This window comes from Coregonus lavaretus, assembly GCF_964263955.1.
Source record: "Coregonus lavaretus genome assembly, contig: SUPER_35_unloc_3, whole genome shotgun sequence".
Lineage (NCBI taxonomy): Eukaryota > Metazoa > Chordata > Actinopteri > Salmoniformes > Salmonidae > Coregonus > Coregonus lavaretus.
Genome location: NW_028167179.1, coordinates 1,805,154 through 1,832,726, shown reverse-complemented (window position 1 = coordinate 1,832,726; position 27,573 = coordinate 1,805,154). Strand labels below are relative to the sequence as shown.

The 27,573-nt window shown below is 43.4% G+C and overlaps 2 protein-coding genes and 1 pseudogene across 4 annotated transcripts in view; all 3 read right to left on the bottom strand.

The window, feature by feature from the left end:
- The window catches only part of LOC311110289, a 49,137-nt pseudogene extending 48,158 nt beyond the window's left edge, over positions 1–979 (bottom strand). Inside the window, exon 1 of the transcript in view lies at positions 806–979. The product of the transcript in view is annotated as an uncharacterized misc_RNA (transcript). The remainder of the gene's footprint in view (positions 1–805) is intronic.
- A 1,680-nt stretch (positions 980–2,659) lies between these two features.
- On the bottom strand, positions 2,660–13,583 carry LOC311110285 (uncharacterized protein). Its single transcript, XM_084188826.1, has 3 exons — positions 13,090–13,583; positions 4,387–4,517; positions 2,660–4,308 (listed from the first exon to the last, which is right to left on the bottom strand). Exons 1-3 carry the CDS (start codon positions 13,370–13,372, stop codon positions 3,094–3,096), a joined length of 1,629 nt encoding a protein of 542 aa, XP_084044952.1. The 5' UTR covers positions 13,373–13,583; the 3' UTR covers positions 2,660–3,093.
- Positions 13,584–13,771: 188 nt separating this feature from the next.
- LOC311110279 (uncharacterized protein) overlaps positions 13,772–27,573 on the bottom strand; it is a gene marked incomplete at its 5' end in the record, with an annotated part of 15,958 nt that continues 2,156 nt past the window's right edge. Inside the window, 4 exons of one of the 2 annotated variants that reach the window (XM_084188818.1) lie at positions 13,772–14,918; positions 18,182–18,309; positions 19,748–19,859; positions 20,606–20,770. In XM_084188818.1, the coding sequence (XP_084044944.1) occupies positions 14,025–14,918; positions 18,182–18,309; positions 19,748–19,859; positions 20,606–20,770 (1,299 nt within the window). In that variant the 3' untranslated portion in view covers positions 13,772–14,024. Of the gene's footprint in view, positions 14,919–17,462; positions 18,310–19,747; positions 19,860–20,605; positions 20,771–27,573 lie in introns of both variants that reach the window. The other variant, XM_084188819.1, reaches the window with a different exon arrangement.

Here is a 27,573-nt window from a genome sequence, read left to right as displayed (position 1 = left end):
CAGACTGTAAACACAAATTGAACAGAAAAGCATAAAGGTTTATATAAGAAAGTATTTGTTGTACACAGAAACATGACATTATAAAATGTTAACCACAGTCAAGGCCATCTCTATAACTGTGATTCAAGTACCTACCAATATGGAGCCATTGGATATATTATAAAAAATACCCTCGCTTTGATAACATACATTTTAGAATACTTTGGAAAAGGTTCAACATTACAAACATCTTAATGTTCTAATCTTTATCTTTCTTTATCTTAACTTCATGTCAAGTAAACATGAATTAAGGCACTATCATTTCCTCATTATAAAACACCAGCATCAAACAACAGGACAAAGTTGTCACTTTACATCAGCAAAGCATTTTTACAGACACCATCACACCAACGATCACCATATCATCTACTCTGCCTCATCATACTCATTCTTTCCTCAGGTCACCTCATCCAGTTCCCTACTACATCCAAAACAAACAGAATTAACTACAAACTAACTTGTACTACATTACGTCACTATAGTCTATACATGGGATTTGTGCATTTTCTGCTGGTGTATCCTGAGGTAGCTCCATCTCTATAGAGCTGCCTATGCTGTCTGACAAAATCACAATCTTAGTAGTTCTTCAAAGTAAATAAGGCATACTTTCATGACTGATGAATACCAAATATCAATCTTAGATCATGTATTTACTACTACTGTCATTTGTCAATGGGCTTGTGTAGCCATTTAGTGTTGAGGCACTGGCATTGTCTGAGGTCTGGTTTAACATTAGGAGAGTGTGAGGAGGATGAAGGCCAGGGAGTGTCTGTGTTGTCGCAGGGTCCATGTTCCAGTTGATAGATCCTATAGAAGGCAGGCTGAAGGCAGCACCTGTTAGGGGGTTAACCTGAGGCGCCATCAGTCTCTCTGAATCACAACTATAGGAGCAGGACGGAGCATCACTAGCCGAATCTGTGTCTGTTCTCTCTCGCCACATACGGACACCTCCACATAGACCAAATCTACACCTCACCCTGGTCTCAGCCAGTCTGTTGTCATGGAGACTACGTTTGGTTGTTGTTTTGTAGTCTACTGTCTGTTTCTGGTTGTGATTAAGAGTGTTGTGGACACTTTCCCATCCACTGACCTCCACTATGTCGCCTCTGGTCCTGGCCTGCTCAGTGATGTCGTCCCCCTGGCCCTTGGCTTCACCGGTCTGGGTCTGGGAATCCAAGATGGCCTCCTAGTCTCCTGTTAGCCTCCAGCCAACCACCTGCAGGAAGAGGTTAGAAATAGACTTTACAAACATGGCAGAGAACATTACATATGGAGATTTTTGAGTCAAGTACCTGGTGAAGTTCATACATTATAATGTGTGTTTTTATATGTAAACATAAGTTGTATTGATTTCATTTTATGAATTAAGAAAAAAATAGCCAGGTGTATCACTATTCCCATTCCAGATCTATTACTGTATGTAGGCTTTATGTATTTCTTCCTTACCTTGCTCCCCCATCTTTAGTCCACTCAGCAGACCAATGATCTCTGGTCCATCTTCTATAGTTTCCTCTTTGACTATCAACAGATCAGGCTTCCCGTCCACCATGTCTACTGATTGTAAGAGATACAGAGTGAGAGGATGTTGGAATGAAGAAATCTGATATAAGCACCCTGCTATGGAGCATGTTGTGATTGGGCAATGAGGGATTGCTGTGAATACTATGCAAACATGTTAGTTCATTTGATACTATGCAAATGTGTACATTGATTTGACTATTCTACACTCTTTAAATGGTTTGATAATGGTCCCACACTTACAGATCCACAAAAGCAGAAATGCCCTTTGTTTTGCTGGAATACTATGGCTAGAACAGGTTGTCCCTGTACAATAGGGGCGGCATTGTCCTCTCTCAAGACCTGGGCCTGTATCCACAAAGCCTCTCAGAGTAGGAGTGCTGATCTAGGATCAGGTCCCCACCTGCATAGTCGTATTCATTGTGATCTAAAAGGCTAAACTGATCCTAGATCAGCACTCCTACTCTGAGAGGCTTTGTGGATACGGGCCCTGACCTAATACCATTCAGACAGTAGTTCACAGTGGGCTCACCTCAGTGAGACTGTGTGTGATCCTGTGCTGCTCAGCTGGTTCCTCTGTGGGTTCAGGAGGAGGTGTAGTCTGGTTGTCCTCCATGACCATGGTCCCCTCAGGGTTCCCCAGACCCTCCTCACACCCCTCCTCCTTCACCAGCAGCACCTCTGGACCCTCCTCCTCCTGGAAGAGACAGGTGATACATATTACACAGACATACACTCCCTCAGGTACGTACACATGCAGAGATAATAAACACAGTTTCAACATGGAGTGTTTACCCATCCACACTACATTTGAGTCCTATACTGTAGTTAAATAATGACTTCATTGTTGTTAAAACCATCATGGTGGACATAAATATGATGTTGTGGGTAAATATGAGTCAGCTATGATAAGTCAAAAGTCATCATCAGACAAACCTGACTAAACGATTGTGACGTGTACAGTAGGTGTGTGTTAGTGTGTGGGTATGTAGGTATATTTAGTAAGAGTATAATGGTTATAAAGTGCTGTTGGGTGTATGTAGAATAGGGTGAGATCAGATGTGATGTATACTAAAGACAGTTTCAATGAAAGTCTTAGAATGAAAAGTCCCATTGTGTTTATTAAACATAAACAAGTGTTAAATACACCATATGAAAACCACATATACACGTCTCAACTAAAAATCTGCATGAACTTGATAAACTTAATTAATTTTCTCATTAAAAGTGTCTTGGGGATAGAATTAAGTAATTTAATGGAAGTAATGAAATAGGCATTTGTGAACATCATATAGCCTACACAGTACAAACACAATATGTAACATACTTTTTGGGCTTATATATGGCTTATATATCACACAATGTCTGGATGCAATATTCTACCCAGGAATATTCTACACTGAAATCTGTTACTCTCGTTATTCCAAAGTCATCTGTGGATCTTTTCTGCTGACAACAATGTAATTATTCTTTCTCTTTAATGCAGGGTTTGATCTAAACCTCAGAAGCTATGGATTGGAATGGTTACTTTCTATGTTATAGAGTGGAATGGGTTTTCTGCTGGTGTATCCTGAGGTAGCTCCTCTCTGAGAACCTCTTCCCGCAGTGCGTACAGGCGAATGGCCTCTCTCCCGTGTGGATCTTCAGATGCATCTTCAGCTTGTCCTGGCGGGAGAACCTCTTCTCACACTGGGGGCAGCTGTAGGGTTTCTCCCCTGTGTGGACCCTCTGGTGCCTCTTCAGGTCACCAGCCTGGGCGAAGCGCATGTGACACTGGGTACAGCTGAAGGGTTTCACCCCTGTGTGGAACCTCTGGTGAATCTCCACCTTCTGGAGGCAGCTGAATCCTTTGTTACAGAACATGCAGAGGAACCGTTTCTCTTTACTATTGTCTGATGTGGCTCCTCTTCCCTGAGCCTGGGCTCTAACGCTGTCGTTTGAGTTCAATACCTGATCGAAAAGGCTGTGTGAATCAGAAGGCTCCATCGATGTGGACACTGGGTCGCTATCCCTGAGCGCGTGTAAAGGGGAGTGGGTCGCGTTATTTGGATTTGTCTCTAAGCTTTCCCTGTAATCTAAGAAATCTCTGCCTTGTGAGTGTCCTTCTCCTAGGTGACTATCTGCATTCCATGTGGGAGGAGCATCACCCTCCACTTTCACAGTCACCTCATCTATCACTATAACCTCCCCTTTCTCATCTAGGCACCCTTCAGAGTATACACTACTACTATACCGGTTCCAGTCCCCTCTAGACAGATCAGTCTGTGTCTCTAAACCCAAGGGCATGTTGCCAGGGTCCATCTCTGTAGTGTAAGAACAAGAAGGATCATCAACACCAGTGTCTAACGCATCACCATCTCCACGGAAATGAACCGTCCTCTGGCTCTGGTGAAATACCGGTAAATACTCTGAGCCGGGAGCAGGAGGACAGCGGAGTGGCCCCAGCCCCAGTCTCTCTGGGTCTGATCTGTGGTCAGATCCTGTGTGTAATAGCCTGTGTGTTTCAGTCAATGCCTTGGTGTTGGTCTCTGACTTGAGGGCGGAGTTCGGCGTTCCACTGACCTCCGTGATGCTGTGTCGGGTCCTGGGCTGTGCTGGGGCGGTGGTGGGGTCCTCCGTGGCTACAGGGGGCGCTCCATCCGCTGCTCCAGTCTGGATGTCTCTGCTGTGTCGTGGGTCCTCCTCTCCTTCAGTCCTCTCCTCCTTGACCAGAGACGATCCTCCAGGACCTGCAGCCTCTGCATCTTCAGACTGACACATGAAGTGAGGAGGTTATTACCGGTACATGAGTTGAATTGGATAACAACGTCGTAGGGAATGCTCTCTAACCTCTATCACGATAACGTGCTGGGTTGAGGTTCCACTCCCCTCATCAACAGTGATTGGTTGGTCATCTCTCCATGTATTGTGTCCTGCTGGCTTCACAAAGCTCCTGTGGCCTCCAGTGAGATGTCCTTCACCTGAGAAAGTGATTGGGGGAAAAGAGATGGTGAGGTTAGCTACTGTCAATGCTCAGCTGTATATTTATTGACACTGTCTAGAATTGGCAAGGATGTAAGGTAACACTTCTCAACTTCTTGATATACTATTTTTTAAATCGATGTATTATGTTCCATGCATCACATTGTTTTCATTGAGTAAATAATAGAAAATGCAGTAAATCAAGAATCTGTTTAGAATATGATATTTGGTCTTTGCGCAAGATAGCTAAGTAATCCAGGGAATTATTTCTTACTATCCAAAAACTGACCAAGACCCAATTCTGGGTAACACATCTGAACACCTGTGCAGAGGGGAACGGGGCGAGCTGTAATGCTGCATTCACATCGTGACGTATTTTATTACGCCGTACGTCATCTTCACGCAATCTCATTCCGCTACTGGACGGAGACAAAGGCCTTTTCTCAATTCGATTTCTCAAGTCCTCTCTCCTCCGTCCTGTCCCGCCTCCTTTTGAAATAGGCCAAAGGTAATTGAGGAAAGGCGGCGAGGAGAGTGAATGTGGACAGAAATGTGCTTGTATGAAATTAGAAGCTCCTTCTCCACAATTTCCATTAGGCAAATGACGTTTACAGGTGGATCCCAAAATAAATGTGTAACGTGATAAAAACAAATTAAGTTAGCTGTGCAAGACATTGTATAGATCAAAGGATAAGTAGCATTTCGTTCTTAAATGTGTGCATGCTTTTCTCCTCTGAAAATACAACAGCTGATTCAAAGGAGGTGTGGCAGATCAAGGCAATTTCCATAGGCAGCCACATAGAGAAGTCAGATTAGAAAACTCCTAATAAGACACTTTAGTCCTCACCTTTGTGCACAAAACATCCAATGAATTATATTTGAAAAAATTATAATAATCACTCACAGCCAAAGATATAAAAATTTTATATTCAGCCAATGTCTGCCATGTTTTTGGATGACGTGATGACGTCGTCGCTGCTCGCGCTGCTACCTGTTCGCATTGAGTGCTAGTGCGCATGTGATGTTAGTCTGTATAAACCGGATGCAACCTGGATATAGACGGTCCATGAATCGGCGGATGCGAACATGAGTTGATTACCTTGAAAACTACGGTTTGACATTTTAGATGCAGTCTCCAGTTCTTATTATACGTCAGTGAATGACACGCTCCTCGACCACTTATCGGTTTCTGGATCACGGAAGAGACAAAGATTATGTATATACTGACAAGATACACGTCTCTCCGCCCTAACAATGGGAGTCATTGTCAACAAGATTGGTGGATACGTCTCATTATTGTAATCCTTTTTTGAATATTCGATGAGGGTTGTTGACGTAAACCGCCAGTATTCAATGGAGAGAGATGCTATGCTACTAGCCTCATGTCATGAATATGCATAGCCATCTCGAGACGACTCCGATATAAAGTGTTTTTTCTCAAAGTTGCTGGGATGTCACGTGTCCTACTTACATCAGTACACTCATAACGTACGCATTACAAAACGTGTATTTGATCAAATACATTTCACGTAGCAAGTAAGCCATAAAAACATTTTGTTGACCAAATTCGACACTCTCTCATTGACCTCCCTACAAAAACTCCTTGCTTGGTGGGCGAAACAATGATAAAACGCCACCTGCTGGAGGGAGACAGATTTTCCTCCGAGTTGGGCCTCTCTCTTCCTCTTCGGGTCAGATGCCAAGCAGTTACAGTCAAGATGCTCTCAATAGTGCAGCTGTAGAACTTTGAGGATCTGAGGGCCCATGCCGAATCTTTTCAGCCTCCTGAGGGGAAGAGGCGTTGTCGTGCCATCTTCACGACTGTGTTGGTGATGTGGACACCGAGTAACTTGAAGCTCTCGACCCGCTCCACTACAGCCCCGTCGATGTGAATGGGGGCATGTTCAGCCCTCCTTTTCCTGTAGTCCTCGATCATCTCCTTTGTCTTGCTCATGTTGAGGGAGAGGTTGTTGTCCTGGCACCACACTGCCAGGTCTCTTACCTCCCTATAGGCTGTCTCATCGTTGTCGGTGATCAGGCCTACCACTGTTGTGTCGTCAGCAAACTTAATGATGGCGTTGGAGTCGTGCTTGGTCACGCAGTCGTGGGTGAACAGGGAGTACAGGAGGGGACTAAGCACGCACCCCTGAGGGGCCCCCGTGTTGAGGGTCAGCGTGGCGGATGTGTTGTTGCCTACCCTCAGGATCCAGTTCAGGTCCAGTTGCAGAGGGAGGTAATCAGTCCCAGGGTCCTGAGCTTAGTGATGAGCTTGGAGGACACTATGGTGTTGAATGCAGAGGTATAGTCAATGAACAGCATTCTCACGTAGGTGTTCCTCTTGTCCAGGTGGGAGAGGGCAGTGTGGAGTAAAATAGAGATTGCGTCATCTTTGGATCTGTTGGGGTGGTATGAGAATTGGAGTGGGTCCAGGGTGTCTGGGATGATGGTGTTGATGTGAGCCATGACCAGCCTTTCAAAGCATTTCATGGCTACAGATGTGAGTGGTTCGGGGTGATAGTCATTAGAGACAGGTTACCTTGGCATTCTTGCGCACAGGGACTATGGTAGTCTGCTTGAAACATGTAAGTATTACAGACTGGGTCAGGGAGAGGTTGAAAATGTCAGTGAAGACACTTGCCAGATGGTCGGCGCATGCTCTGAGTAGGCGTCCTGGTGAGCCGTCTGGCCCCACGGCATTGTGAATGTTAACAGGTTTAAAGGTCTTACTCACATCAGCTACGAAGAGCGAGATCACACAATCATCCGGAACAGCTGGTGCGCTCATGCATAAATAATAATACATTTTATTTGGCGGAAGCCTTTCAGGGTCCTCAAGGACATCTTACTTAGTATGAAAAATGTATGCACTCACTAACTGTAAGTCGCTCTGGATAAGAGCATCTGCTAAATGACTAAAATGTAAAAAATGTAAATTAAAAGGCCTACATAAAAGCTAGTGCAGTACATAAAATCAATCAAAGTAATAAAAGGACCAGACGAAATAGGACAGATAAAAAGAGGAGGGAGGGGTTGGGAATAGGATACAGACCCAGTTTAGGGTAAGGGTGTGGGTTGGGGGGACACGTAGGGATACATAGGTATACTGAGAATGCACAGAAGGGGGGGGGGGGGGGGGGGGGGGGTAGGGTAGGAGAGAGTCAATCATAAACTCAGCAAAAAAAGAAACGTCCCTTTTTCAGGACCCTGTCTTTCAAAGATAATTCTTAAAAATCCAAATAACTTCACAGATCTTCATTGTAATGGGTTTAAACACTGTTTCCCATGCTTGTTCAATGAACCATAAACAATTAATGAACATGCACCTGTGGAACGGTCGTTAAGTCACTAACAGCTTACAGACGGTAGGCAATTAAGGTCACAGTTTTGAACACTTAGGACACTAAAGAGTCCTTTCTACTGACTCTGAAAAACACCAAAAGAAAGATGCCCAGGGTCCCTGCTCATCTGCGTGAACGTGCCTTAGCATGCTGCAAGGAGGCATGAGGACTGCAGATGTGGCCAAGGCAATAAATTGCAATGTCCGTACTGTGAGATGCCTAAGACAGCGCTACAGGGAGACAGGATGGACAGCTGATCATCCTCGCAGTGGCAGACCACGTGTAACAAAACACCTGCACAGGATCGGTACATCCGAACATCACACATGTGGGACAGGTACAGGATGGCAACAACAACTGCCCGAGTTACACCAGGAACGCACAATCCCTCCATCAGTGCTCAGACTGTCCGCAATAGGCTGAGAGAAGCTGGACTGAGGGCTTGTAGGCCTGTTGTAAGGCAGGTCCTCACCAGACATCACCGGCAACAACGTCGCCTATGGGCACACACCCACAGTCGCTGGACCAGACAGGACTGGCAAAAAGTGCTCTTCACTGAGTCACGGATTTGTCTCACCAGGGGTGATGGTCGGATTTGCGTTTATCGTCGAAGGAATGAGCGTTACAACGAGGCCTGTACTCTGGAGCAGGATCGATTTGGAGGTGGAGGGTCCGTCATGGTCTGTGGCGGTGTGTCACAGCATCATCGGACTGAGCTTGTTGTCATTGCAGGCAATCTCAATGCTGTGCGTTACAGGGAAGACATCCTCCTCTCTCATGTGGTACCCTTCCTGCAGGCTCATCCTGACATGATCCCTCCAGCATGACAATGCCACCAGCCATACTGCTCGTTCTGTGTGTGATTTCCTGCAAGACAGGAATGTCAGTGTTTTGCCATGGCCAGCGAAGAGCCCGGATCTCAATCCCATTGAGCACGTCTGGGACCTGTAGGATCGGAAGGTGAGGGCTAGGGCCATTCCCCCCAGAAATGTCTGGGAACTTGCAGGTGCCTTGGTGGAAGAGTGGGGTAACATCTCACAGCAAGAACTGGCAAATCTGGTGCAGTCCATGAGGAGGAGATGCACTGCAGTACTTAATCCAGCTGGTGGCCACACCAGATACTGACTGTTACTTTTGATTTTGACCCCCCCTTTGTTCAGGGACACATTATTCAATTTCTGTTAGTCACATGTCTGTGGAACTTGTTCAGTTTATGTCTCAGTTGTTGAATCTTATGTATTTACACAAATATTTACACATGTTAAGTTTGCTGAAAATAAACGCAGTTGACAGTGAGAGGGAGTTTATTTTCTTGCTGAGTTTAGAACACAGGCTATAGGTCATAGGCATCCGTGAAGAGGTGTGTTTATAGGAGGTTCTTGAATTAGATGACTGTGTCTACATGTTGTGTGTGTGTGGGGGTGGGGGGGGGGGGGGGTGGGGGGCACCCGGAATGGGGGGGCAACAAGGAGACCAGCAGAGGAGGAGCGGAGGGAGCGGGCATAGACTTGGAGAAGGTCAGAGAGGTAGGTGGTTCAGTGTCGCTTGCCTCGAAGCGAGCATAGAAGGAATTTAGCTTGTCTGGTAGGCTCGCGTCACTGGGCAGCTCACTGCTGGATTTCCCGTTGTAATCATGATAATTTGCAAGACCTGCCACATCCGACGAGCGTCAGTAGGATTCGATCTTAGTCCTGTATTGACGTTTTGACGGCTCGTCAGAGGTCGTAGCGTCTTGATTAGTGTCCCGCTCCTTGAAAGCGGCAGCTCTAGCCTTTAGCTCAGTGCGGATGTTACCTGTATTCCATGGTTTCTGGTTGGGATATGTACGTACGGTCACTGTGGGGACGACGTTGTCGATGCACTTATTAATGAAGCCAGTGACTGCTGTGGTAAACTCTTCAATGTTATCGGATGAATCCCGGGAAAAAAATATTCCAGTCTGTGCTAGCGAAACAGTCCTGTAGCTTAGCATCTGCTTCACCTGACCACTTTTGTATTGAGCGTGTCACTTGTACTTCCTGTTTGAGTTTTTTCTTGTAATCAGGAATCAGGAGGATAGAGTTATGGTCAGATTTGCCATATGAAGGGCAAGGGAGATCTTTGTATGCGTTTCTGTGTGTGGAGTAAAGGTGATCTAGAGTGTTACCTCTAGTTGCACAGGTGACATGCTGGTAAAAATGAGGTAAGACGGATTTCAGTTTCCATGCATTAAAATCACCAGCCACTAGGAGCGCACCACTTTAAGTGCATTTTGTTGTTTGCTTACGGCCCTATACAGCTCGTTGAGTGCGGTATTAGTGCCAGCATCGGTTTGTGGTGGTAAATAGACAGCGAAGAAAAATATAGATAAACTCTCTTGGTAAATAGTATGGTCCGCAGCTTATCATGAGGTATTCTAACTCAGGCGAGCAAAACCTCAAGACTTCCTTAACATTAGAGATTGCGCACCAGCAGTTGTTAACAAAGAGACACACACCTCCCCCTTAACTCAGACTGGCCTGTGCCAGAAAGGAAAAGCAAAAAACGTATTTACTAAATTCCTCTTGCCACAACACTATATCTGACTGGGTAAATAACTTTATTTTTGAGTTAATGTGGACCCAGTGACTCAGACTTGAGCAATTGGACCAGGACTCGGGCACTGGGACTCGGACTTCAGCCATAGGGACTCGTGACTTGACTTGTGACTCGAGCACAGGGGACTCATGGTTTAGTGACTCTACTACATCACTGGACGAAACAGTCATTAGCCCCCATTCTACTTTTGGACATCAATGTGGCTGCGGCTTCTGTGGAACGTTGATAACAATGGCAATGATGTGACCGAGTGATTGACATGCAACCCATACTACTTTGCCACCAATACTTTGCGGCGCAATCTTGTGATTGTACTACTCTCTCTCTGCGCTTGTGTGTGTCTGTTTGTTTTGTATGTAATGTGCAATATCTATGTAGCCTGAATTAACATTTACATGGCCAGATAATTTTTATATAATCAGGGGTGAAAGTAAATGTAATTTCTTCCCGGTACAGGACCTCCTGTGTGTGCATGCGCTTAATCATATAATTAAATATAGAATCCCTATTAATTCAATAGGATCTCTGTGGGCCTAGTCGTAAAGATTTGCTATTTAACTTTTTTAATGTATTACATTTTATTGTGGTATAAACACAACCAGTCATGTTTTCATCTGATCAGTGGAGGCTCCTCAGGAGGAAGGGGAGGACCATCATCCTCAGTAAATTTCATTAAAAAAAAAATGTTAAACATGAAAAAAGTTATCCTTTTAAGATAAAACTATAATAAATAGATTCACATCTCACCAAATAATTGATTAAAACACACTGTTTTGCAATGAAGGTCTACAGTAGCCTCAACATAACTGTAATTTCCGTCCTCCTCTGGGTACATTGACTTCAATACAAAACCTAAGAAGCTCATGGTTCTCACCCCCTTCCATAGACTTACACAGTAATTATGACAACTTCTGGAGGACGTCCTCCAACCTATCAGAGCTCTTGCAGCATGAACTGACATGTCCACCCAATCAAAGGATCAGAGAATGAATCTAGTACTGAAAGCATAAGCTACAGCTAGCTAGCACTGCAGTGTATAAAATGTGTTGAGTAGTTGACTCAAAGACAGAGAAAGACAATAGTTGAACAGTTTTGAACAAATTAATTTCTTCAAAAATGAAGGAGAAGCAAGAAAGAGAGAGAGGGAGAGAGCGAGCTATATTTCATATTTTTCCCCCCACTTTCACTTAGCTAGTGAATGCAGCTAGCTAGTTTAGCCTACTCAAACACCCAGCTCAAACAGAGAGGGATGCCATGTTAGCTAGCTGGCTATGGCTATCCAACACTGGAAATGTTCCATGTCAAGGTAGGCGTTTAGTTTTATTAATTTATTGCCACCGGGGCCAGCCAGTGTAACTGCTTGCTAACTGTACTGCATGATTGTAGCGGGTTTACTAACATGTTAATTCTAATAGCTATGTTGACAACAATGTAGGCTGTTTGTAGCGGTTAGCGGTTATGATATGAAGGTTTGGCTTGGAAAGGTTTTGTCGCCTGGTCACACAGCCTGGGTCACAGACAGCTGATGTGTTGTGCACTAAAGCCTGCAAGCGAAGTGCGTAGATGTGAGAAGGAATTACCGAGCAAAGTGATCATGCTGTTTGTATCTGGCTGCTATGAAAGTGAACTGAGTTTGCGTGTGATCAGGGGTGTATTCATTCTGCCAATTCTGTTGAAAAACATTTCTTAAACGGAAGCAAACGGAACGAAACGGGGATAAACATACCTGAATTTGTACAATAGATGCTCTAGTTTGCAACTGTTGGATTAATGATTACACCCTAGATCAGCTAGATGTATGCGCACATGACTGTAAGTCGCTTTGGATAAAAGCATCTGCTAAATGGCATATTATTATTATTTTTATTAAGAGTGTGCAAGGCGGTATTGAATGTGTCACTGTCACCTTGTTTACTCAAATTTCTCTCGACCTGTGCACCTACTTTGTAAACTTTCATTCATAGGCAAGGTTGTAGCAACCTCATGATGGGTATAGAGAAAATGTGAGTATCATGTAGTAACCTAAACCTATCGATGTTACATTGAGTTGAATGAAAGGAATATGAATGACAGTCACCCAATATGTTATAAAAGAAATAAGGCAATGCTCAACAGTTTCCCGTGTGTATCAAGAATGGTCCACCACCCAAAGGACATCCAGCCAACTTGACACAACTGTGGGAAGCATTGGAGTCAACATGGCCAGCATCCCAGTGGAACGCCTGACACCTTGAGTCCATGCCCCAACGAATTGAGGCTGTTCTGAGGGCAAACATTTGGAAGGTGTTCCTAATGTTTTGTACACTCTGTATATGTTTGTCATATTTCTGCTGTTGGGAAGGGAATAGGATGTTATGCAGAAAAATATTTGGTAGGACAGGGGTATGTATGTGCACATGGAAGTCAGTGATTTATGTTTACTATATGTTTACTATAGGTTAATGATGCAATACAAATGTGATGTGACTAAAAATGAAAGGGCATTTAGTTGACTAAAATGGCCCACTGTTTTCGTAATTTTGACAATAACTAGACTAAATCATTATTCAAACGACAAAAATTTGACTTAATTATATTTTATAAGACTGAATGATATGTTTGCCAAAATGACTAGACTAAATCTAACATGAACACTGCTCGCGCCTGCAAAATGTACCTCCTGCCATTCCTCTGTATCGGTCGAGGATCTTGACACTACTGGGACGACTGACGAGGACGCGGTCTTGCATTGTCCTCTCTGCGCGCTCCCGTGACACCTTCAGTTCCAGTAGCTGTAGTTTCCTCCGCAATGCCCTGTTTTCTTTCTGGCTTTTAGTTATTTCCAAACGAAACACTGCATAGTCGTCGTCTACGAGTTTACAGATGTCTGCCACGGCTGCATTCGCTAGCACCTCCATGATGGAGGCTATTTGAGTGTGAAAAACCATACAGTTAGCCATTGTTAGCGGTTAGATGTTCTAGGTAACGCTTGCTAGCTATCAACCAAGTCCTGTCTCCTACGCGAATTAAACACTACCTGAGGTAAGTACGTAATGCAGTACAGTTAAATTAGTCATATTTTAAGTTCCAGGGTGTTAATAAACGTCTAAATAACAACAAAACCGCTTTCGTGGAAATTGTTCTTGGTCACTGTTCACTTCCGTTTACACTGAAGTGAAAGGAACTCGTGGGTTGTTGTCATAGTGCACAGGGTGTGGTTAATTGAAAAAGGTATGCGCGCTGTTCTTTGATATACGGTACTGCTTATTACATTACACATCAAATCTCCTGTTCATGATCACTATCTTTCGAGCTCAGACCAGACTTGTTTAGAAAGAACACTGTTAGCAAGAACAAAGTAGAAAACAATGACTTTATTCAGTCTACTAAGTAAGGTAACTATTCAGTTGTGCTTGAACTAGCCTAGGTTTACAGTCTCTCTAAAAACAGGTATTTACACAAACCTGTTTCAAATGACAAGTTAACAAAAGGGTTAATGAGGGGTATGTGGTTAATTACCCACTTACCCCAAAACACTAGACATGATAACTATAATATTTTAGCTAAAGAATAGTTCCCAGAAATCCCCTGCGTACATCTCAAGCCACACTGCTACGATTTCTCCCCATTGTGGACACTCCTATGTCTGATAAGGCTAGTCAGGAAGGAGAAGCTCTTGTAACATAGTTTGCACTTGAAGGGCTTGTCCTTGGTGTGAACGGTTTGATGCGTCTTCACATAGTTCGCATGAGCGAAGCACTTCCCACACGTGGGGCAGGCGTATGGCTTGTCGGCGTCAGTCCTAATGCTCAACTTCCCACATTGTGACGCAATGACACCAGAGGAGGTAGAAGCAGGAGCCACCACCCTCAGGTGGTTAGTCTTTGAGCTCCCTCCTTGACCTCTAGCCATTGTTTGGGTGTTGTTGGGATTGTGTGCGGTGTTATAGGCTAGGTACCTCTTGTGGTGAACGCCCATCCTGACCCGGTCTGTATTGGTGGGGTAACCATGAGATAACTGAGAAAGGCTAGACCCAGGTCTTCTATGAACCCAGTCACTAGGCATTAGATGAGACCCTGAAGGAGAAGACAGACTTGCTGACAGACTACCACCAGGGGGGTCTCCCACCACTCTCTGTGAAGGCTGAAGCCCAGGGTGACTTGCTCTGTTCATCATGGATACTGTGGTGTTTGTATCATAGGAACAGGAGGGTCTATCGCTATCAGCCCCAGGCCCTGCTTCATCCCTGCACTGAGACTGTGAAGAGAAGGGTCTGGGCTGCAGACTTGATCCCTGACTGGAGCCTCTGTCTCTCTGATGACCACCAGGACTGAGGTTGTTCAGTCCACCAGTCCACTGGTTGTGTTCTGTGTAGTGGTTGTGGAAGAGTGACGGCTCCTGATCCATGGTCCTGTGCCGGGGCCAGGGTTTGTGACCAGCTGCTTCATAGGTCCAATCTCTCCCGCCAGTGACACCGGATATCAGCAGGTCTTCATGGACTGCAGACTGCAAACAAAGATTGTTCAGAAGAGCATATAAAGGTTTATATAGGAAACTCTTTGCTGTTCACACAGAAACATGACATGATATTATAAAATGTTAACCACAGTCAAGCCTAATTCTAACACTGTGATTCAAGAACCTAACAATATGGAGCTTTTGGAGTTTATTATATATATATATATAAAAAAAGGACAAACAGTCTCTGCAATGATACAAAATAACCAAGTTAGTCAGCAGAGTCAATTTAGTATTTAATCTAAACAAAATGGCATTAAATCATTTTTATTGCACAAAATGATATGCTGCTGCTACTCTCTGTTTATTATCTATGCAGTCACTTTAACTCTACCCACATGTACATATTACCTCAATTACCTCGACTAACCTGTGCCCCCGCACATTGACTCTGTACTGGTACCCCCTGTATATAGCCTCCCTACTGTTATTTTATTTTACTGCTGCTCTTTCATATTTTTAATTTTTTTTACTTATCTATTTTATACTTAAGACTTTTTCTTAACTGTATTGTTGGTTAAGGGCTTGTAAGTAAGCGTTTCACTGTAAAGGTCTATACCTGTTGTATTCAGCCTATGTGGCGAATAACTTTGGTAACACTTTACCATTTCTGTAAATCTGGTACCCTCGCTTTGATAAAATGAAGTTTAGAATACTTTGGAAAAGGTTCAACATTACATTACACACAGCTTCATGTCACATAAACATGAATTACGGCCCTATGATGATCTAAAACGCCAGTATCAACCTTAAGGGATAATGTGTCACTCTTCATCAGTGAAGCATTTTTACAGACGCCATCACCATATCATCTACTCTGCCTCATCATACTCATTCTTTCCTCAGTTCACCTCACCCAGTTCCCTACTACATCCAATACCAACAGAATGAACTACAAAAAACAAACTAGTACTATATTACACGTCACTACCCACTGGGCACAAACTGGTTAAATCAACGTTGTTTCAATGTAATTTGTCAACGTATTGTGACGTGGAATCTACGTGGAAAATACATTGGATTAGAAAAAAGTCTAACTTATAATTGTTTTTATTTTGACCTTTGAAACAACGTCATCTTCAACGTAATATCCACTATCAGAGAAAAAACAACATGCTGTAAAGCACCTCCTGCTGGGGAGTTGATCAATATACAAGCCCTGCTTAACTTTGATATTCGTCACTGACTATTACCAATGTGCTATCGTTAGAATGATTGCTGAGAAATGTCCACTTAATAGATTCACTGTTGCTATCGAAGTCATTCTAAAGGGTAGGTTTAACAGAGCAAATTAAATGTAACCATACTTCATCAATCATATATCATCAATGATACTATTTAGGCCTATATAGCATTTGCAAAGTCATCAACAGCTATTGTTTCAATTCAACCTGGGTTCAACTAAAAATAGACAATACATATAGGCCTAGAGTTTTCAAGCTTTGGTTGTTTTCAAATGGAATCTATAAGTTAATAATAAATATGTTGGATTCACATCAACCAAGAATAAAAGTTAAAGAATAAGATTAAATCAAACTATTTAAAGTGCATTATTTGATTTGATTTAGTTCTATTTAAAAAAAATATATATGTTGGCAAACTTTTTATAAAATAAATAAGGCATGAGAACCTGGGAATTATTGTGTGATAACTCTCTCCTAAGGGCTGTTTCCCCAGCCCTTGGCTTCGCCTTGGGCATAAGTTATCACACGATAATCCCGGGGTTCTCATGCCTTATTGCTTAAACAACATCTAGGTTGCTAAGAGAAATCTAAATAGTCATCACCAATTTCAAGTTAAAATAGTTGTTTTATGAGATCGCCAGTGTCTCAAGTATGTAATTGCACCACTATAGGACAGCCAGCCGATAGTGGCCGCTAGATCTGCACTATCGTCTAGGATTTATGTGCATTCCCCGTAATACACTTGTTTCCCCCGTGGACCGGCTCATACATAAAGCATCCCTCCATTCAGGCTGCAAAGGCATCATTTCCCTCCTTAACTAGCTTTAAATGGTGAGCCACAGGGGAAAGAAACGGGGAAAATATGTGTAATGTCTTAATAAAACAAACTGTTCCACCACTATTTTCGGACACCTTAGGATGTTGCACACCCTTGGCTGAACACAGTGTGCAACATCTTAAATTCTCAGAAAATCCAGCTCATTTGGTTGTGCTATTAGATCAATCACAGTCATAACACATTAAGTTATTGTATAAATAAACAAAATATCTGACAATGTATTCCCATTTTAACGTTAGTGTGCTTTTAAATGGTTGAAAGTGCAGTGATAACACATTGGGAATTCAACAAACTTTTGGCTATCTTTTTGAGTGGGTAAAAATAGGTTGGAATCTCATTGACCGACGTATCTACCAAATATTACCCAATTCTCCATGTTGAAATGACGTGGTGTACCCAGTGGGTATACACTATTCATGGGCCATGTGCATTTTCTGCTGGTGTATACTGAGGTAGCTCCACTCTAAGAACCTTTTCCTGTAATGCGTACAGGTGAGCGGCCTCTCTTACGTGTGGACCTTCAGGTGTATCTTCAAATCGTGCTGGCGTGAGAACCTCTTCTCACACTGGGGACAGCTGAAGGGTTTCTCCCCTGTGTGGACCCTCTGGTGCCTCTTCAGGTTGGATGATTGTGAAAAACTGGCCCCGCACAGGTGGCAGCCGAATGGTTTCTCCCCTGTGTGCATTCTCTGGTGGATCTCCATCTGTTTGGGGAAACGGAAGGCTTTCCCACAGAATGAACACGGGAAGCGCTTATTTTTGCCACCGGATCTACTGATAGCGTCACTACCACTGTCATTTGTCAATGGGCTTGTGTTGCCATTTACTGTTGAGGCACTGGTATTGTCTGAGGTCTGGTTTAACATAAGGAGAGTGTGAGGAGGACGAAGGCCAGGTAGTGTCTGTGTTGTCACAGGGTCCATGTTCCAGTTGATAGATCCTATAGAAGGCAGGCTGAAGGCAGCACCTGTTAGGGGGTTAACCTGAGGCGCCATCAGTCTCTCTGAATCACAACTATAGGAGCAGGACGGAGCATCGCTAGCAGAGTCTGTGTCTGTTCTCTCCTGCCGCATACGGACACCTCCCCGTACCTGCAAACCAAATCTACACCTCGCCCTGGTCTCAGCCAATCTGTTGTCATGGAGACTAAGTTCGGTTGTTGTTTTGTGTTCAACTGTCTGTTTCTGGTTGTGGATAACTGTGTTGAAGACGCTGTCCCATCCACTGACCTCCACTATGTCACCTCTGGTCCTGGCCTGCTCTATGACATTGTGCCCTGGGCCCTTGCCTGCACCCGTCTGGGTCTGAGAATCCAAGATGGCCGCCCAGTCTCCTCTGTTAGCCTCCAGCCAACCACCTGCAGGAAGAGGTTACAAAATAGACTTTACAAACATGGCAGAGAAAACTCTACATATGGAGTTTTTTTTTGTCAAGTTCATACATTATAATGTGTGTTTTTGTATGTAAACATAAGTTGTATTGATTTGATTTAATGAATGAAGAAAAAGAGGATCACTATTCCTGAAGATGTAACTCAGCAAAAAAAAGAAACGTCCTCTCACTGTCAACTGCGTTTATTTTCAGCAAACTTAACATGTGTAAATATTTGTATGAACATAACAAGAGTCAACAACTGAGACATAAACTGAACAACTTCCACAGACATGTGACTAACATAAATGGAATAATGTGTCCCTGAACAAAGGGGGGGTCAAAATCAAAAGTAACAGTCAGTATCTGGTGTGGCATCTCCTCCTCATGGACTGCACCAGATTTGCCAGTTCTTGCTGTGAGATGTTACCCCAAGTTCCCAGACATTTCTGGAGGGGAATGGCCCTAGCCCTCACCCTCCGATCCAACAGGTCCCAGATGTGCTCAATGGGATTGAGATCCGGGCTCTTCGCTGGCTATGGCAGAACACTGACATTCCTTTCTTGCAGGAAATCGTGCACAGAACGAGCCATATGGCTGGTGGCATTGTCATGCTGGAGGGTCATGTCAGGATGAGCCTGCAGGAAGGGTACCACATGAGGGAGGAGGAGGTCTTCCCTGTAACGCACAGCGTTGAGATTGCCTGCAATGACAACAAGCTCAGTCCGATGATGCTGTAACACACCACCCCAGACCATGACGGACCCTCCACCTCCAAATCGATCCCACTCCAGAGTACAGGCCTCGGTGTAACGCTCATTCCTTCGACGATAAACGCAAATCCGACAATCACCCCTGGTGAGACAAAACCGCGACTCGTCAGTGAAGAGCACTTTTTGTTCGGATGTACCGATCCTGTGCAGGTGTTGTTACACGTGGTCTGCCACTGCGAGGACGATCAGCTGTCCGTCCTGTCTCCCTGTAGCGCTGTCTTAGGCGTCTTACAGTACGGACATTGCAATTTATTGCCCTGGCTACATCTGCAGTCCTCATGCCTCCTTAAAGCATGCCTAAGGCACGTTCACGCAGATGAGCAGGGACCCTGGGCATCTTTCTTTTGGTGTTTTTCAGAGTCAGTAGAAAGGCCTCTTTAGTGTCCTAAGTTTTCATAACTGTGACCTTAATTGCCTACTGTCTGTAAGCTGTTAGTGTCTTAACGACCGTTCCATAGGTGCATGTTCATTAATTGTTTATGGTTCATTGAACAAGCATGGGAAACAGTGTTTAAACCCTTTACAATGAAGATCTGTGAAGTTATTTGGATTTTTAAGAATTATCTTTGAAAGACAGGGTCCTGAAAAAGGGACGTTTCTTTTTTTGCTGAGTTTATTACTGTATGTAGGCTGTATGTATTTCTCCCTGACCTTGCTCCCCCATCTTTAGTCCACTCAGCAGATCAATGCTCTCTGGTCTGTCTTCTATTGTCTCCTCTTTGACCAGAAGCAGATCAGGCTTCCCATCCTTCATGTCTACTGACTGTAAGAGATGGAGTGAGAGGATGTTTGATAGATTAATTTGTATTTTAAGAATAATGACTAAAGGATTTCACCCCAAATACAGTATAAATGTGTGAACGGTGTTAGAGTTATAATGTAGTGTCAACCCACTAACAGAGGGGGAGGAGTTAGAAACTGCTGAGAAAGCATTCCAGGGTGAAGGGGACTGAGAAGCTGTTTAAAGGTGGGCGGAGCAAAGTGCCTTTGTGTGTCAGGGGGTATAAAGGCTGTATATGTTTTATTTGGCGGCAGAGCTCTCCATGATTTAAAACATACAGATCATTCTTGTTGGTTGCGGACCTTCGTTTAATTCATGATTAAACCAGAGCCTTACACCCTCTGGGAATTATTCAAAGGATTAAGTTTGATTAATTAGAGATAGAAATTCTCGTGACAATGTTGGATCAAGAATTCTGATTGGGCAATGAGGGATTGCTATGAGTACTATGCAAACGTGTTATTTATTTAGATTACTTGACACTCTTTAATGGTTTGATAATTCAAAGACATGGTCCCACACTTAATTAAAGACAAAATTAATCAAGACCTGGGCCCGTATCCACAAAGCCTCAGAGTAGGAGTGCTGATCTAGGATCTTTCCATATAGTCTTATTCATTATGATCTAAAAGGATGAACTGATCCTAGATCAGCACTCCTACTCTGAGAGGCTTTGTGAATACGGGACCTGACCTAATACCATTCAGACAGTAGTTCAGTGGGCTCACCTCAGTGAGACTGTGTGTGGTCCTGTGCTGCTCAGCTGGTTCCTCTGATGGTTCAGGAGGAGGTGTAGTCTGGTTGTCCTCCATGACCATGGTCCCCTCAGGGTTCCCCAGACCCTCCCCACACCCCTCCTCCTTCACCAGCAGCACCTCCGGACTCTCCTCCTCCTGGAAGAGACAGGTGATACAGATTACACAGACACACACTCCCTCAGGTACGTACACACAGATAATAAACACACTTTAAAGATGGATGGGCCATACTTGTGAACATTAGAAACAGTTTAAATTCAAACAGTTGCTCTGTCACAAAATATGCATCAGCCAATTAAAATCGTCAATTTACTTGCACGTGATAGAATGCTGCATTGTAGCTGGTCCCATCAGATAACCTGGCACACGTTAGCCCTATGCTAACCTCACCAGATGACTGATTATTTCCTGGAACAAAATTCCACATCAGCCTATCAAAGATCTTAGACTTTATATCCACCAACAAATAGTATTTCTCCAAATAGGTCAACTCTGGCCACCAGAGGGATATTTTAAACCTAAAAATTCAAGGTTGCCTTTTGTTCCGTTGGTCTGTAACAAAATGTTGTGTGCCAATATTGCATTGATGCATCCTTGACTAGGCTACTAGCTAATAGTACTAATGTTAGACAATGTTGAGCAATAAAGATGCAGGAGGATTATAATGTTAGACAATGTTGAGCAATAAAGATGCAGGAGGATTATACAACATGTAAGTTTATATTCATACATCGTTTTTTTTTAAGTCGAAGACGCTCGTAGTCTTGTCAAATAGTTGTAATTTACCCTTACTGCCATCACTAATTGGTGGTGTGATCCACTAAGGCAGTAAGCCCAGAGACGGCAAGGTACGATTGCCGCGAGTTCTAATCCCCCTCGAGGCAAGGATTTAATTTGACGACAAAGCGCTCCACTGTGGGCCCTCGACTCAAATAACGCATATGTGACAAAGAAGATGACTATAAAAATACATCTAAAACATTGTACATGTAAATGTAGCCTACAATGTTATGTAATATAGCGTATAGTAGCAACGATTATTTATGTAGCAGTGCCAGTAGCCTGTGTGTCGTCAGCAAGAGGGACTGCAACAAGAAGCTACTCATAAAATGTATTGGTAATCTTCATTTACAAGGTTTTGCCTGCATTTCTCCTCACAACACACTACCACAATTAGTGTAGGCCTAATATCTAGCTTCTTACTGTCAGTTGTCACTATGACTATGAACACACCCTGAAAGCACTGAATGGTCTTGTCTTACCACCTTATTTGTATTTGTATTTATTAGGGATCCCCATTAGCTGCTGCCTTGGCAGCTACTCTTCCTGGGATCCAACACATTCAAGCACTTTCATTACATATAAAACAAAAGATAAAACAGTACATCATATAACATTATTACACCACTACATATCTACAATACAAAATGTATAATACCACCATACAACAATATTACAATGTATGCATGTGTCGGTACCTTTGTGTGTGTCTCTTCACAGTCCCCGCTGTTCCATTAGGTGTATTTTTACCTGTTTTAAAAAATCTGATTCTACTGCTTGCATCAGTTACCTGATGTGGAATAGAGTTCCATGTAGTCTTGGCTCTATGTAGTACTGTGCGCCTCCCATAGTCTGTTCTGGACTTGGGGATTGTGAAGAGACCTCTGGTGGCATGTCTTGTGGGGTATGCATGGGTGTCCGAGCTGTGTGCTAGTAGTTTAAACAGACAGCTCGGTACATTCAGCTTGTCAACACTTCCTACAAAAACAAGTAGTGATGACGTCAATCTCTCTTCCACTTTGAGCCATGAGAGATTGACGTGCATATCATTAGTGTTAGCTCTCCGTGTACTTTTAAGGGCCAGCCGTGCTGCCCTGTTCTGAGCCAACTGCAGTACCTCTTTGTGGCACCTGACCACACTACTGAACAGTAGTCTAGGTGCGACAAAACTAGGGCCTGTAGAACCTGCCTTGTTGCTAGTGTTGTTAAGAAGGCAGAGCAGCACTTTATTATGGACAGACTTTAGCTACTGTTGTATCAATATGTTTTGACCATGACAGTTTACAATCCAGGGTTACTCCAAGCAGTGTAGTCACCTCAACTTGCTCAATTTCCACATTATTCATTACGAGATGTAGTTGAGGTTTAGGGTATGATTTGTCCCAAATACAATGCTTTTAGTTTTTGAAATATTTAGGACTAACTTATTCCTTGCCACCCATTCTGAAACTAATTGCAGCTCTTTGTTAAGTGTTGCAGTCATTTCAGTTGCTGTTGTAGCTGACGTGTATAGTGTTGAGTCATCCGCATACATAGACACACTGGCTTTACTCAAAGCCAGTGGCATGTCGTTAGTAAAGATTTAAAAAGGTAAGGGGCCTAAACAGCTACCCTGGAGAATTCCTGATTCTACCTGGATTATTTTACATTTACATTTTAGTCATTTAGCAGACGCTCTTATCCAGAGCGACTTACAGTTAGTGAATACATTTTTTAAATTTTTTTATACTGGCCCCCCGTGGGAATCGAACCCACAACCCTGGCGTTGCAAACGCCATGCTCTATCAACTGAGCCACATCCCTGCCGGCCATTCCCTCCCCTACCCTGGACGACGCTGGGCCAATTGTGCGCCGCCCATGAGTCTCCCGGTCACGGCCGGCTGCGACAGAGCCTGGATTCGAACCAGGATCTCTAGTGGCACAGTTAGCACTGCGATGCAGTGCCTTAGACCACTGCGCCACTCAGGAGTCGATTATGTTGGAGATGCTTCCATTAAATAACACCCTCTGTGTTCTGTTATACAAGTAACTCTTTATCCACAATATAATAATAATATAATAATAATAATATGCCATTTAGCAGACGCTTTTATCCAAAGCGACTTAGTCATGTGTGCATACATTTTTTTTAACGTATAAAGCAGGGGGGTGTAAAGCCATAAAACATACTTTTTTCCAGCAGCAGACTATGATCATTAATGTCAAAAGCGACACTGAAGTGTAACAAAACAGCCCCCACAATCTTTTTATCATCAATTTCTCTCAGCCAATCATCAATTTGTGTAAGTGCTGTGCTTGTTGAATGTCCTTCCCTATAAGCATGTTGAAAGTCTGTTGTCAATTTGTTTACTGTAAATTAGAATTGTATCTGGTGAAACACCATTTTTTCCAGAAGTTTACTAAGGGTTGGTAACAGGCTGATTGGTCGGCTATTTGAACCAGTAAAGGGGGCTTTACTATTCTTGGGTAGCGGAATTACTTTTGTTTCGCTCCAGGCCTGAGGGCACACACTTTCTACTAGGCTTAAAGTGAAGATATGGCAAATTGGAGTGGCAATATCGTCCGCTATTATCCTCAGTAATTTTCCATCCAGATTGTCAGACCCCGGTGGCTTGTCATTGTTGATAGACAACAATAATTTTTTCACCTCTTCCTTTTACGGAATTCAAAAGTACAATGCTTGTCTTTCATAATTTGGTCAGATATACTTGGATATTTAGTGTCAGCGTTTGTTGCTGGCATGTCATGCCTAAGTTTGCTTATCTTGCCAATTAAAAAGTTATTACAGTAGTTGGCAATATCAGTGGGTTTTGTAATGAATGAGCCATCTGATTCAATTAATGATGGAGCCGAGTTTGCCTTTTTTCCCAAAATGTCATTTAAGGCTCTCCAAAGCTTTTTACTATCATTCTTTATATTATTTATTTTTGTTTCATAGTATAGTTATTTTTACTTAGTTTAGTCACATGATTTAATTTGCAGCACATTTACATTTTCATTTACATTTTCGTCATTTAGCAGACACTCTTATCCAGAGCGACTTACAAATTGTCATATTGGCACTGAAAGGTATAGATAGTTAGACATAGAGCTGGTGCTAAACTGTAACATCCTGCTAAGTGACCAATAAAGGAGCTGCTATAGAAGGAGAAGGGATGTTATTGGTGCCAGAAGCAGACTCAGTCAAGACAGCCAATAGGCTACAGATGGGGACATGCATGGCTGTTCAATAGTTACATTTGGTGCATTATCCCCCCCCCCCCTTCCCATGTACTGCTGTTTGGAAGCAGGTTGAGACTAGGTGAGCCATGCATTGAGTCTGGATTTTGAAAACCTTAAGAAATGTTTTGTGAATCCAGACCCTGCAACTTTGGTATTAGGTAAGAAAATGCCACAAGGCTGGCTTGAGCAATGAACGGAAACGATGTGCAACAACTAGACAAACAGAGACACAGCCTGAGAGAAAGTCTGTTTGGGCCATCCAGACAGATCTGGGACCAGGCTACTAGAGACAGACCTGGGACCAGGCAACTAGGGACAGATCTGGGACCAGGCAACTAGAGACAGATCTGGGACCAGGCAACTAGAGACAGATCTGGGACCAGGCAACTAGAGACAGATCTGGGACCAGGCAACTAGAGACAGATCTGGGACCAGGCAACTAGAGACAGATCTGGGACCAGGCAACTAGAGAGATCTGGGACCAGGCTACTAGAGACAGATCTGGGACACAGACAACACCAGTTAGACAGTTCTCAGTAGAAACAGAGCAGATGTTCAGGCTAGTGGTCAAAATGGCACCATAATCCCTATTTTAGTGCACTACGTTTGACAAGGGCCCATTGGTGTCAGTGTGCCCCATAGGGTCAAAACTATTGCGCTATAAAGGGGATAGGGTACCATTCAGGATGTTTAGTCTTTGGACTGTACCACTGCTGCCAGACTGGTTTGTTCAACACCACCAGAGCTCTCTGTTTATCTAAAGAGAACAGAAAACACACCACTGACTGATGTTACTACACCCTGTTAGCTACTACAGCACGTTTGCCAATCGATTGGGCTGCCAGACTTATTTGCCATACCTTTTGCCTCATCCCTCTCAACCATACCATTTTTCAATTCCTCATCAATCCAAGGAGATTTAACCGTTTTTACAGTGATTTTTTTATAGGATGCGTTGATCATTTGATTTACAGGTGTACTGTAGAACAGGGCCAGTCCAAGGCATAAGCGGCATACACCCCATGGCGAAATGTGTAGAATTGCAGGAACTTTAAACCTGAAATTCTCTCTCCGCCCTCAAAGGGGGACCACTAAAGTGTTTTGCCGTGAGGTGGTGGGCCCCCCCCCAACCAAATCTCTCTTAGGGCCCCCAAAAGGCTAGGGCCGGCCCTGCTGTAGAAGATAAACGATATACTTTCCTCTAGTGTGGATGCTCACCAACGTGGTTTTGAGTCTGGACTCGTGATCAACTTCTTTAAAATAACTAAAACTGTTACTGCCATCTGTAGGATGATAGAGAGTGCTTGACTTTAAGGTCGCTCTTATGGTAGTTTGTTCACCTCAATCTATGTCAACATTTATAATTGGCTGATGCAGAACTTGTTCCAGGAAATAATCACTGTCATCTGGTGAGGTTAGCATAGGACTAATGTGTGGCAGGTTATCTGATGGGACCTGCTACAATGTAGCCTACTATCACATGCAAGTAAATCAATTATTTTAATTGGCTAATGTGCAGAGACAGAGTAACTGTTTAAATTTAAACGGTTTCTAACGTTCGCAAATATGGCCCCGGAGTGTTTACCCATCCCCACTATGTTTGAGTCCTTATACTGTAATTACAGAATGACTTCATTGTTGTTAAACCCATCATGGTGGACATAAATATGATGTTGTGGGTAAAAAATAAGTCAAGTCATCAGACAAACCTGACTAAACTATTTATGTGTACAGTAGGTGTTTGTTAGTGTGTGGGTATGTAGGTATATTTAGTATGTGTATAATGGTTATAAAGTGCTGTTGGGTGTATGCCGAATAGAGTGAGATCAGATGTGATGTATACGTAAGAGTCTCAATAAAAGTCTTAAAATGGAAAGTCCCATTTTGTGTTTATTAAACATAAACAAGGGTTAAATACACCATATGAAAACCACACATACACATGTATCTCTGCGTGCCTAGCAGACATCTCAGCTTGGATGTTAGCCCACCACCTCAAGCTCAACCTCGACAAGACGGAACAGCTCTTCCTCCCGGGGAAGGCCTGCCCGCTCCAAGGTTCATGGTCCTCACACAGGAAGCGAAGCAGGCCCTAATCCAGGCGGTTGTCATCTCCCGTCGAGACTACTGCAACTCTCTGTTGGCTGGGCTCCCCACTTGTGCCATCAAACCCCTGCAACTTATCTAGAACGCTGCAGTCCGCCTAGTGTTCAACCTTCCCAAGTTCTCCCATGTCACCCCGCTACTCTGCACACTCCACTGGATTCCAGTCGAAGTTCGCATCCACTACAAGACCACGGTGCTTGCCTCCGTCCCCACCCTTACGAGGGGTCAGCTCCCACTCAGCCCAGTCAAAGCTCTCCTCTGTCCTAGCACCCCTAGCCAAAAAAGAATGTATCTTCCTACTAGCACTGACTTTGCTGATAAGTACTTAATTTAGGGAAAATGTACTTGCTACGACTGTGTTATGTGGTTGTTTGACCCAGCTTTCTTAAAATGAATACATTAACTGTACTTCGCTCTGGATAAGAGTGCCTGCTAAATCACTCAAATGTAAAGTCTCAATCTGTATGAAATTGATGAACTGCATTCATTTTCTCATTAAGTGTTTTGGGGAAAATAAAAAAGTAGTTGAATGGAAGTAATGAAATAGGCATTTGTGAACATCATATAGCCTACACAGTACAAACACAATATGTAACATACTTTTTAGGCTTATATATGCCTTATATATCACACAATGTCTGGATGCAATATTCTACACAGGAATATTCAACACTGAAATCTGTTACTCTCGTTATTCCAAATTCATCTGTGGATCTTTTCTGCTGACAAAAATGAAAATGTATCTTTGTCTTTAATGCAGGGTTTGATCTAAACGTCCGAAGCTATCGCGTGGAATGGTTACTTTCTATGTGGACCTTCAGGTGCATCTT

What these genes read in the sequence shown, in the direction of transcription:
- LOC311110285 (XM_084188826.1), bottom strand. Translation starts at nt 13,372, where the DNA reads ATGGCTAACTGTATGGTTTTTCACACTCAAATAGCCTCCATCATGGAG. An exon ending in ATACAGAGGAATGGCAGGAG is followed by an intron (nt 4,518 to 13,089) that starts GTACATTTTGCA and finishes TCACTTTCTCAG; the next exon opens with GTGAAGGACATCTCACTGGA. An exon ending in AGCACGTTATCGTGATAGAG is followed by an intron (nt 4,309 to 4,386) that starts GTTAGAGAGCAT and finishes TTCATGTGTCAG; the next exon opens with TCTGAAGATGCAGAGGCTGC.